The 13,174-nt window shown below is 40.8% G+C and overlaps 1 protein-coding gene across 4 annotated transcripts in view; it reads left to right on the top strand.

Moving 5' to 3' along the window:
- The window catches only part of GRIA1 (glutamate ionotropic receptor AMPA type subunit 1), a 310,401-nt gene extending 307,344 nt beyond the window's left edge, over positions 1–3,057 (top strand). For all 4 annotated transcript variants that reach the window (XM_056516840.1, XM_056516836.1, XM_056516838.1 and 1 more), the window contains exons 15-16: positions 1,135–1,269; positions 2,805–3,057. In XM_056516840.1, the coding sequence (XP_056372815.1) occupies positions 1,135–1,269; positions 2,805–2,993 (324 nt within the window). In that variant the 3' untranslated portion in view covers positions 2,994–3,057. The remainder of the gene's footprint in view (positions 1–1,134; positions 1,270–2,804) is intronic.
- Positions 3,058–13,174: the final 10,117 nt, after the last annotated feature.

Below are 13,174 nucleotides of genomic sequence, written 5' to 3'. Positions count from 1 at the left end.
GAAGACAGGACAGCACTCATCCTCTAAACATCACTTTATTCAAGCATCTTGACAGTGACAGTCAGCAAGACAATGGTGGAGGCAGGGGACGTAACCGGGACAAACTGTTTCATGCTCCTTTGCGCTTCCTCAACCCGGTGGTACACTGGCTTGAGGAAGCGCAAAGGAGCGTGAAACAGTTTGTCCCAGTTACACCCCGGCCTCCACCGTTGTCTGCTGCCTGTCGCTGTCAAGATGCTTGAATAAAGTGACGTTTGGAGGGTGAATGCTCTCCTGTCTTCTGTTGTTGCATATCCACGCTACTTTTTCACATGGACATTGCACAACTCATACCAATCATACATCGGGCTATCCTGTAACATCCTCCAGTCACCTGTACCCTGAGTGCCCTAGTCTTGCACATGCCGGGTCATTTGTCTTTATCAGTACATGTACATGGCTGTGCGCTAGGTACCAGGGCATAGCGACATACATATATGTTGTGTGTCCTCTAGAGGTTAACTTTTTTTTGAGCATTAAACAGTTTGAACATGTACTTTTCCCCTACACACAGTCCATACAAAATATATGGTCCATTTTAGATGATCGTCCTTCCATAGTTTTAGTTGTGAACCACTGATCTAAATATAACTGTAACGTCTTATGAAACATGAAAAACTGAGATTTTCGTAAAACAGATTTTATTTAATTTCTAGATCAGCTTTTACATATATTGCTTTGCTCAACATCTTTAAATAAGCCCAAATTTAGTAGCCATTCCATCTCTTGTGCTGACACAAATTTACTATTGTTGTCCTTTAAAGTAAAGTAATAGTAATTTCCAAGGCATGAAAAAAAGGCTCTTTATTTTGAGTCTTAGCTGAACTGTCCCCAAAAGATTATCATGCAATGTGCTTTTAAAGTGTACAGACCACATCCAAAAGGCTTAACTCCTCTACTGCCAATTGCAAATTTAAGAAGGTATGCCTGATCGGTGGTGCTGCCTGATGAATGTTTCTGCCTTGTCGAAATGTTTAATGGCATATGAGAGGGGGGTACTACATACTTTAGGATGCCTCCAACACATTTGCTGAAATTGTAACACATTCTTCCGCTCCCTCTTTCCCTGCTCCTATCTTATGTCTCTGGTTCCAGGATAAAACAAGTGCACTAAGCCTCAGTAACGTTGCTGGAGTCTTCTATATCCTGATCGGAGGCCTGGGACTAGCGATGCTGGTTGCACTAATCGAGTTCTGTTACAAGTCCAGGAGTGAATCCAAAAAGATGAAGGTGGCATCACATCTCATGTCATATCCTCCCCCCCCCCCCCCCCCCCCCCGTGTTCCAAACTAGCTTTCTTTTTATGATACAAAGTGTTTTAACTGCATAATTGACATCCATATTGTCAACAATGACCCCTTCATTGTGTCAACTATGGTCAAAACAGTTCTTTGGTATTTTTGTTCCTTTCTTTCCTCTGTCACCAACTAGTCATTTTGTACATGCAATTATTAAAGGGATGCTTCTCTAATGTTATGCAGCAGGAGACATATTCTGCAGCAAGACATGGAGAGCATCAAACTGGGAAGAGACACTTCCAGCTTGATTTAAACACTCAAACCCCAACCAATCAAGACGTTTAACATGTCTCTATTAAATGACAGTAACCCCTTCAAGGGGTTACCCTGATTTAAAATTAAAAAAAGGCTGATTTCTTCCGAAAACAGCACTACACTTGTCCTCAGTTTATGTGTGGCTTTGCAGCTCTGTTCCAAAGAAATTAGCAATGTTTTTATTCCTGGATAACCCTTTTAACTCAAGGGTAAAAGGGAATTTCCCCCACTGTTGGTTTACCTATGTCCTCATTGTAGCCTTTTTATCTGCCTGTTTTTTGGCCTTTACTAGTTGTCTTGGCACAAAAGAGGACATGAGACTTCCAATTTCTGGATAGGAAATTATCAGATATTTGTAATGTATTTTTATCAATAGGCCATTAATATCACTGTTATAAATAGCCATGTACAGCTGAGAAGTCCATGGTGCTTTAGCACTAGATATTATTTCATACAGTAGGTTAGTACAATGAAGACCCTTGACCTTATGAAAAGATAAAGACTGGGTTAGAAATGTTGGTTAGATAAAAATAAAAAAGTTGTAAAATCAAGTCAAACTACTTTTTCCTGTACACTGTTTTTTTTTTATACTAGACAACCCCTTTAACTAAATAGTTTACAGTACATATACAATAAACTGGCCATATACACAAGATAGCTGTTGGCCAACATCTATCTCTTCCAATCCCAACATAAACATAAGCACTTAATGGCTATGTGTGCATAGAGAGAGCGGAGAAAGCCATTGCCAGATACAGCGACTTATTTCAACAAGAAAAAAGATCGTTGAATTATAACATACTTAATTTATCCTTCTCTCCCCTGACACCTACCACCGGAGGAGAGCCAGGGGGCCACCATACACATTATATGGTCAACCGGCCCTGCTGACATCAGCAGGTACGGCAAACACATGTGTGACGTATATGGCCAGCTTAAGAGAATATTGACTTCCACTTAAAAACAGATTACAGACAATCTCTTAAGACCTTATCTTATTTTAAGTGACCAAGCGGAAGCCACAAAAAACTAAAATTATTATTTTTTTGTTATTATTTATACTTTGACACTTCATTAAAAGTTTGAGACACTTGAGGAAAAAGTAAAGACTACAATGTTTGTTGGTGAAACTTCTCTTCCAGTTTGATATCTGTGTTGTAAAATGGTGTGTACCAGAAAGGACAGGGGTTGAACCCCTATCCTCCTCAAAAGGGTTTCTGTTTAATTCCACAGCAAACAGTAACAGAGACAGTCCGGATGGCAACTTTACCCAGACCTTCAACAGCGGGAGGCAGCGGAGAAAATGGAAGAGTGGTCAGTCACGACTTCCCAAAATCCATGCAGACAATTCCATGTATGAGCCACAGTGCAGGTATGGCCCTAGGAGCAACTGGATTATAATACCAGCAAACTTCACACTACCTTGTGAAGCAACGATGACCTTCCTCCCTTCCAGTGCCAAAAACACAAAGGACACATTTTATGGATTTTTTGCAGTCACTCAAAGATCTATTTTTTGTTATTTTATTTTATTTGTTCTTTTTGCCACCTGTGGCAAATCTACAAGACAGTTACTGCAATAAAGAGCTGATTGGGGAAAAGAAAAGAACCTACTCTGTGGGCTGGACAATTGAATGTTATCAATAGACTCTGATCCCACAACGGTTCAACTAATCAACTCTTAGTATATTCAATTGTTTTAGAGGTTTTTTTTGTTTGTTTTTTTGCAATTTTGTTCCTTTCTCCTTATTTTTTCCTGTATTAGCTTTCTAAATAAGTTTGGGTGCACATTTTACTAGTATTTCCTTCGAAGTTAGGAAATACAACACTGGAATGTCCCTCATAGGAGCAGTGTATTGAAATGGGTGTCTTCTTCAGCTAGAACCAAGTGACAAGAGAACATAGAGATTCACAATGAGATATAATAGATGTACATATAAAATCTGTCAAATGGTGAAAGAAACTGGAAAGACTCAATCATAAACAGCATCACACATAGAAGTGGAACTAAGTGGCAAGTTATGGTGACAAAGATTATAGGACCACTTAGAAAAATTACATCAGGTGGTGCAGAATTTGCCATTGGAGAGTTATATACTACCAGTAGACAAAAAATGTCTAAGGTGATCTCAACTCTAAGCCATGACTATCAATACTTGAGGGCATCGGTGAACTAACCAACAGCACAGAAGTAGAACTTGAGACCATTCAAGTCAAGAGAATCTATGACTGCATAAAAAGGCATATCTATACAAATAGATCCAAGCAGATGAGGATGCAGATACAAGCTTTCCAACTTGATAAACTTGACTTATAACTTCTACAACACCTCGTTGCTATCTGGATTCAATAAGGGTATAAAATCCCACATCAACCACCATGTAATGTTCAGTGGTATTATTTGAATGTTTACATTAATACTGTCATAACATTTAAAATTAAAAAGCCGAAAAAATTACACAATTTGCCAGCAATCATTGGAATGTCACCAACGTCAGGAGTTACAAAAGGACTATGCTTGGGCTCAACTGCTATCATGTTGGCAGATGTCATGGAGATTGGAATATGCATTTGATACTCTGTTCATCTACACATTCATTCTGTTTTTGTTTTTTGCTCAGTTTTTCCCACACCTGGAAGGACTGGAAGAGGTAGTATTGTCCCTCAAATAGTCTCCTTCAAAAAGTCACTTCAGTAATGTTTGCTTTTTATTTTATTATATATTTTTTAGTTCTTGTTTTGGTGTATGAAGAAAACAGATGTTATCCTCAGAACCTCTTTTAAAGTGTATGTTACCATGTTGCAGTGGAAACATATTCTTTTTACTTAATTCCTCAAAATTATGAGGAGCTATCCAGCCATCTGACTCAAGGGCCTTGATATTATCGGAACTGAACTTGACCATGTGATAAGGGCATTGAAGTGATCCGTCTTGCACATAGGAGGTCTTACTTGCTCAGTGACTTTTAAGACAAAACTTGGAGTGCAGGACACAACAAATCAGCATTGGAGATGTTGAGTGTTTCACTTGTAATTTGTATTTTTATTACACTTTCTTAAAAACAGAAGTGTGGAACCAAAGTCGGTTTTTACCCCGAGAGTGGACTCCACATGTATTCCCTTCAGGCATTTCATTCTGTTTTTCCTCTTTGATACCTGGATATTTTTCTCCACAGAAGCTGTATTTGTTTTAACTCTGATGTCAAAAGTGCTAAGCGAGATTACGTTTGGTCAAACAGAAGCATTGTTTGGTTTGTTATTTTAGATGTGATGGGGAGGTGGTATCTCTCATCAACATCTTCTTGCTTCTTGCGTATCTCCTCTTTGTTTTCTTTTTTTTTTTTTTTTTTTGAATTAATATAAAATGGACGTGATTCCTTTCTTTGAGGCAAAGTTTCTTTTGTTTACACAACACATGCTGAAATGGTATGAATGTGTATTAAATGAATGTGTACAACAGTGGCACTGCAGGTCAGCATTCAGGATCAGAGCTGAATATGGAATTTTCAATGGTCATTTAAGAGGTTGCTGATGCTGAAAACATGCTGTCCCTTGCTGACTTAAAAATAAAAAAAACTCATCCTCACCTGCCCTGTCCCCCCACCGCAGCTCTCTGAATAGTTCGCCATCCCTCCTTTCAGTGCCTTCTGTTTTCATTTTTGACATGCCCACTCAGCCAATATCTGACCTGGCATTAGCAGTGACCCACCTTAGCCAATGATTGGCTAAGTGGGTGTTTCCAGCATGTCAAAGATTAAGGCAGGATGCGCTGAGCATTGGCAACCTTCTGAACAGCAGAAAAGGGTGATTAGGGCAGGTGAGTATTCTTTTTTATTTATTAGCCAGCCTGGGAATTTTTTTTTTCTAAGCAACCTTTTTAAATGTTCATTCTAATGTTGCAAATTGATTTCTGGCTTGTGCTGCATGCAAAGGTGGATTAAGGTTGATGGAAACTACCCTTATCCCCGTATCACAAATATACGTAGGAGAGGTGGCCTGGCAAACTGATGGTCCTCTGTACTGCATTACAGAATAATAGAGATAGTTAGAACTGTGGCTTACTTAGACCACAAATGAGAGCCACATATGTGCATTTCCACCTCTTCTCAGATGCCTTAAAATGACGAATGATTGGACGATCCCTGTTTTTTTGAGAAGTGGAGTCCCAGATGTAAGCAGTGTATAACACTATCCATATAAATTGGGCCAAGTGAATAACTAGAAAATGCTGTGCCCAATCGAAAACGTTTGAATACGTTTCTTCCCTGCTTTAACTTTTTGGGGAGACTAAGTCTCTAGGTGATATATATTTACTTGAAGGGTCATTAAATTTAATAGATTTAAATGAGAGAGGCACAATGATTCTGTTCTGTTCCCTGCCACAAGTCATAGCTGTAAGTGACAGTGGATGGTAGAAGACCTGAAGCTCCAAGAGACATCAGGTGGTGGAGGTCCCAGAGCTTATACCACTTGTGTCACTTTGATCCGATCCTGGCTAGATACTGCTAAGGTCTGTACATTATCTTTTTGGAAATAAACAGTGAAGAATACACATCTTCATTGGAATACAAAATATGTAATTATACAGACATAGCAGGACTGCACTAATCATAGGCAATAGGGGATTTCCTAATGGTTTTGGGCCAGAGAAGGCCAACAAGCCAACTTCTTGTGCATGGTCCTGGAAAAAAGAAAAGAAAAGAAATGCAGCAATATGTGCTTTTGAAATTCATTTTTTACCTAAATCAAGTTTATTCTGCCTGTGGTGATTGGTAAGTGGCCCACAACTGTTAATCCTAGACCACTCTCAGTTCATATATAAGGACATTTGGCATTTTTTTTTTGTAACAGTTTAAGGCTAGGTTCACACTGCGGAATATCTGGGCAGAAAATTTCCGCCTGGAGATTCCGAGTGCGGCCAGCACCAACTGACTGCACGGACACTGCAGTCTTCAATAGACTGCAATGTGTTCCGTGAGTATTTTCACCTGAGGAATGAGCAACGCCATTTTTCAAGCGGATTTTCCATTCACAAATTCACACTTCGGAATTTGTGAAGCGGAAATTGTGAACGGAAACCCATTCACTATACTATACATTTTAGGAAGCGGAATTTCTGCCCGCACTTTCAGAGCGGAATTGCAGGTGGAAATTCCATAGTGTGAACCTAGCCTAAGAGTACCTGCCACCAAACTAAACTGTTAATATTTTCTTCTTTATGTAATTATAAGACATTTTGCTATTTACTTGCTGTTAACATTCTCAACTTTTATATGTTTTGAATGTGATTGAAAAAACGGCCACTAGGTGGTTCTGTTCTGTTCCCTGCCAGAAGTCAAACTGTTCATTTGGTTTCCTCCCGGCTTTGCAGGAGACAACATTGAGGAAGTGCATGCGGGGCATGATGTCCTCAGTGACGTCACACTTGCTAGGGAATGCCCACTTTTTCCTTTCAGGAGCTCACACAACGAGAGCAAGGGAAAAGGAATAATACAGAGCTTTTTAAAGCTTGGAAAAAAATGTAAGCGCAGGAGGGGTGTAAGGAGTAGTTAGGAAATATAATCTGAGTTAGTTTAGAAAATATGGTTTGATGACAGGTACTCAAAGGATATTTGGGATTATTCTAGGGCAAAAATCTTAGAAAATCTGAGCAAACTATTTCCAAAAACAGCACCACTCCTGTACTTAGGTTATGTGTGGTATTACAACTTCCATTTACTTCATTGGAACTGAGCTGCAATATGACACACACAACCTAAGGACAGGTGTAGTGCTGTTTTTGGAAGAAATCAGCTCTGTTTTTCAAATTAATGAACCCCTTTCATGAATATAGATATGGAAATTAGAACTCATTGGTGGTGATTTGTCTAAACCTGTCTAGAGGAAAGGTGGAGCCAACCAGTCTGATTACTTCTTTAGGGTAGGGTCATGGGGAATCGCATCCGCAGCGTCAAATGCTGCCGGCAGTCACAGAGCAATGGTACGACAAGCTCCCTGCTGCTGCTGCTAAAGTTCTGGGTGGCTGCTCGTAGCTGCGGCTTTCCCGCTGGCAGTCAGTGGTGGACCCTATACTAAATGTTTAAAATGGCCTCTGAAAATGAAAAGAATCAATCTGATTGGTTGCTCTGGGCTACTGCACCACTATTGCTCTGCACAGGTTTTGATAAATCCCTTAAAGGGGTTCTCCAGTGCTTAGACATCTTATCCCCTATCCAAAGGATAGGGCATAAAATGCCTGATCGCGGGAGTCCCACCGCTGGGGACCCCGGGATCTTGCACGTGGCACCCCGTTTGTAATCAGTCCCGGAGCGTGTTCGCTCTGGGTCTGATTACCGGCGAACACACGGCCGGCGACGTGTGACGTCACGCCTCCGCCCCCATATGATGTCACGCTCCGCCCCGCAATGCAAGGGGATAAGATGTCAGATCGACGGGGTCCTGCTGCTGGGGCCCCCCGGGATCTCGGCGGCAGCACCCCGCTATCATTACTGCACAGAGCAGACTCGCTCCATGCCTAATGACGGGCAATACAGGGGCCTGAGCATTGTTATGTCACGGCTCTGCCCCCTCGTGAAGTAACGGCCCACCCCTCAATACAAGTCTATGGGTGGGGCGTGGCGGCCATCATGGCCCCTCCCATAGACTTGCATTAAGGGTGCGGGCCGTGACGTCACGAGAGGTGGAGCCATGAAGTCACAATGCTCCGGCCCCTGTATCGTTGGGCATTACGCACAGAGAGAGTCTCCTCTGTGCAGTAATGATAGCGGGGTGCCACAGCAGAGATCCCGGGTGTCCCCAGCAGCGGGACCCTGGCGATCTGACATCTTATCCCCTATGCTTAGGATAGGGGATAAGATGTCTAGGGACGGAGTACCCGTTTAACTATAAATTAAGTTATATCCATCTTTCAACACCAAGGCTGAGATCTATCAATCTGTCCATGTCAATAACTGGAGTCAATCACAGCTCAGCTTTCAGAACTTAAAGGGTTACTTTGGCGAAAAACATCTCATACCCTATCCAGTCATCCGGCAAGTAAAATATTTGAGATCACAAAAAATATAGCTATAAAAATATCAAGAGATTTTCACATGCTAAAAAATATATACTTGTTGAGAAGGTAAGTTAAATAAATTTGCCTATTTTTTGGCTGCATTCACCCATTGTTTTTTTTATTTTGCTGTACTGTTGTGGTACTGCCATGTTTTACCATGATTTTATGAAATCTCTGTGAAAAAAATTGTAAATCACGGTATACCGCGTCATATTTATCATAATTTCAGTCATGTGCTACCCTTTTTTGGCTATAAATACTTTTTAAATTGTAATGTGATTTTTGCAACACTTTTTACCGCATTTTGCGTTTTGCAAAACACAGTAAAGTGGCAAGAAAATCACATTAAGTTTTTAATATGTTCCCAAATATATTGGATAGTATAGGGGTAGGGATTTTCCCTTAACACTTTACACATACGGCAAGTCCCATTAACTCCAGTTATAAAGAATTATTTGATATTAAGCTAAGGAACTAACTCAGGGTTATGATATAGTCATGGAAGGATTCATTACATAAGAAAATTTGAACAGGTATGGAAAATGATTATGAAGTTGGTAATGATGGATCATTCTTTAAAATGGCCTTCCTCCGCCAACACTAGTCAAGGTAGAGTCCAAAACTGGTACCAGCAAAGTGAAAACCTTTTTTTTTTTCTTTTCAAATCAACTGGTGCCAGAAAGTTAAACAGATTTGTAAATTACATCTATTAGAAAATCTTAATCCTTTTAAGATTTAAAGCTGCTGTATGATCCACAGAAAGTTCTTTTCTTTTTGAATTTCCTTTCTGCCTTACCACAGTGCTCTCTGCTGACACCTTTGTCCATTTTAGTAACAGTCCAGAGCAGGAGCAAATTCCCATAGAAAACCTATCCTGCTCTGAATAGTTCCTAAAATGGACAGAGGTGTCAGCAGAGAGCACTGTGGTCAGACAGAAAGGAAATTCAAAAAGAAAATAACTTCCTGTGGATCATAACAGCAGTTGATAAATACTGAAAGGATTAAGATTTTTAAATAGAAGTAATTTACAAATCTGTTTAACTTTCTGCCACCAGTTGATTTAGGGAAAAAATGTTTTCCAGTGGAGTACCCCTTTAAAGCTGCTGGTAAACATCAACCAATAACCATGACTAAGGGTCACAGTAAACTACAGTGATCCCCAACCTACGATGGCCCCGACATACGATAATTTCAACATACAATGGCCTCTCAGAGGCCATCGCATGTTGAAGGCAGCATCAACATACAATGCTTTTGTATGTCAGGGCCATTGCATAAACGTCTATCCGGCAGCGCAGACTGCTTCAGCTGCTGCCGGATAGCCATTTAATGTGCCCTGTGTGGTCCGCTGAGTATCACTCACCTGTCCCCGACGTTCCGGTCTGTCCTCTTCGGGCTCTGCAGCATGGCCTTCGCTCTCCTTCCTCGTCATCATATCACCATGCATGCCGTCCCGTCATCCAATAGGAGCGGCGTGCGCAGCGACATGATGACGGCGATGGAGAGTGACGATCCTGGCCAGCGGTGACGGTCCAGATCGGCGAGGACACCCCGAGGACGCGATGACAGCGACGATCCAGGGCAGCGGTGATGGTCCAGAGCGCCGGGGACACGTGAGTATAACTTTCTATATTACTATTGCATGGATCCCTCAACATACAATGGATTCAAGTAACGATGGTTCATTTGGAACAAATTACCATCGTATGTTGAGGGATCGCTGTAGAAAGAAAATTATACCAGGAAGTTTTGTTTTTGTTTTTTTTTACACCAAATGAAACAGAAATGTATGTAAATGCATACAGTGTCTCTGTATTTAATCTGAACCAAAGAACATTTTTTCAATAATTTTTGAATGCCATACTTACAGTTGCAAACTGGCCTTTAGAAAAATAAGACAGTACCCAGGGACTATTGTCAGCTCTGAAGAAGTTCTAGCCGAGTGTGGACGACAGTGAGAACAGAGCTGCAATGGCTGCTAGGAAATGTAGTATTCATGCTGAAGAGGAGAAAAGGGTTGGAAAGAATATCAAGCAGCCAGAGAAGACAACAGGGGCCACAGGAGCCATGCAAATCAGGCAGGATCATTTACAGGAAACATATTCAAGTTGTGTGGGGGGCTTTTTTTTATATGTATTTCCTTGGAGCACCCATTGAATGGAATCTTTAAGCTGCAATACATGTTCCAAACTGCTGACACTCTAAGGCTAGGTTCACACTACGGAATTTCTACCTGCAATTCCGCTTTGAAATTGCAGACAGAAATTCTGCTTGCTAAAATGTACAAGCTAGTCAATGGGGTTTCCATCCACCAATTCACACTTCGTAATTTTTTAAGCAGAATTTGTAAACGGAAAATTCGCTTTCACATTTCCACCTGAAGAATGGCCCGCTAGGAACTTGCGGAAATTTGAAAGTGAGTTTTCCGTTCATAAATTCTGCTTAAAAAATTACGAACCTACTCGCAGAAGACATAGCAGTCTATTGGGGATGGCAATGTCCATGCAGTCCTAGTGCTGACTGATTTAGTGGGCGCTGGCCGCACTCAGAATTTCTAGACAGAATTTTTCCATCTGGAGATTCCACAGTGTGAACTTAGCCTTAGAATTTCCGCTTGTGGAATTCCACCTCAAATTAAAGCACACAGACTTCTATGGGATTCCGCATTCCTATCCACACTTCGGAATTTCCACTTGTGGAAATTTGTAAGTGTGAATGAGAGTGCAGAATCCCATATAAGCCTATGGGCTTTAATTTGAGGCAGAATTCTACAAGCGGAAATTCTGCTGTGTGAATAGACCCTCAGATAACTGTTAGGCTAGGTTCACACTGCAGAATTTCTGCCGGAGATCGAGCCGGCGGTGCTAGGACCGAGCAGACTGTATTGCTGCCCCCATAGACTGCAATGCATTTCTGGGTGGATCTTTTGGGAGATCTACTCAGAAATGCATTGCCATCTATGGGGATAGTAATGTAGTCTTTGCGGTCCTAGTGCCACCGGCTTGATCTCCGGCAGAAATTCGGCCAAGAAATGCCACAGTGTGAACCTAGCCTTAGACTAGGTTCACACTAAGGAATCTCCGGGCAGAAAATTTCCACCCGGAGATTCCGAGTGCGACCAGCGCCGACTGAATCAGTCGGTGCTAGGACCGCACGGACACTGCAGTCTCCAATAGACTGCAATGTGTTCCGCGAGTATTTCCGTCTAAAGAATGAGCAATGCCATTCTTCAGGCGGAAATTTTCAAGTATATTTTCCGTTCACAAATTCCGCTTCACAAATTCCGAAGTGTGAACGGAAACCCATTCACTATACTATACATTTTAGTAAATGGAATCTCTGCCTGCAATTTTAAAGAGGAATTGCTGGCGGAAATTCTGTAGTGGGAACCTAGCCCTTAGGCTAAGTTTCTACTTGTTTTTTTTGTGGCCCAAAAAAGCGTCAGAAAAAAATGGCACAGCATTTACCTGTGTTTGGATTTTTTTCTTGTACCCAAAATTTGTTGGGTACCAATAAAAAAAAATAAAAAAAAATGATGCAGTAACGATGGAAAAAAAATTTGTTTAACGAAATTTATATTTTTTGTAATGAAATTTTAATTAATTTTTAATAAAGTGTGTGTATGTGTTTCACTTTATTTTTTCTCTATTTTTTTTATGTAGTACTACTACTCCCAGCATGGAACAGACTGTTCCATGATGGAGTAGTAGTACCTGTACTAATAGACATATCGCCCTGGGCGTCAGTCCTGACACCCGATGCAATCGTCCAGATGCGGAGCGGCTCTATACAGTGCTCCACATCTCTGCACTGTACTCCAGCCGGCCAGTAATTTGAATAGAACATCACTCATTCATATTTTCCGCCCAGAGTGGGGATTGGCCGGATGGTTGCAGCCAATCCCCGCTCTCAGAGGGAAATATGAATGAGTGATGTTCTATTCAATCACATATTGCCCCGGGTTCATTGTGATCCTTCTGTATAATGTATAGATGCGGCTGGCCGCTCTTCTATGGTCCTCTTCGCTGTTGTATATATACACATATTCATATTTCCCATAGAAAATTGTGATTGGCTGGAACCATTTGGCCAATCACAGCTCTCTGTGGGAAATATGAATATGTGTATATATACGGCAGTGCAGGGGACCATAGAAGAGTGGTCGGCAGCATCTATACATTATACAGAAGGATCGCAACGGACCCGGGGCAATTTGTCAATTAGTACAGGTACTACTACTCACATCATGGAACAGTGTGTTCCATGCTGGGAGTAGTAGTACTACCTAAAAAAAATTTTTAAATAAGATAAAAATAGTAAAAAACACACACTACATTTTTATTATTGTCGGCTACATATTTAGTGCCCTGTACACACACATAAATTGATTGCAGTTTTAAAAATTTATAAAAAAATAATAAAACAATATAAATTCCATTAGATACAATTTATTCTTCACTACCGTATCTTTTTATTTATAAATGTTTTTAATGGTACCCTACAACATTTCATTTAAAAAGGTATTTCA

This window comes from Hyla sarda, chromosome 4 (genome assembly GCF_029499605.1).
Source record: "Hyla sarda isolate aHylSar1 chromosome 4, aHylSar1.hap1, whole genome shotgun sequence".
Classification (NCBI taxonomy): domain Eukaryota; kingdom Metazoa; phylum Chordata; class Amphibia; order Anura; family Hylidae; genus Hyla; species Hyla sarda.
The sequence above is the reverse complement of the archived record's forward strand: the minus strand, read 5'-3'. Positions and strand labels throughout refer to the sequence as shown.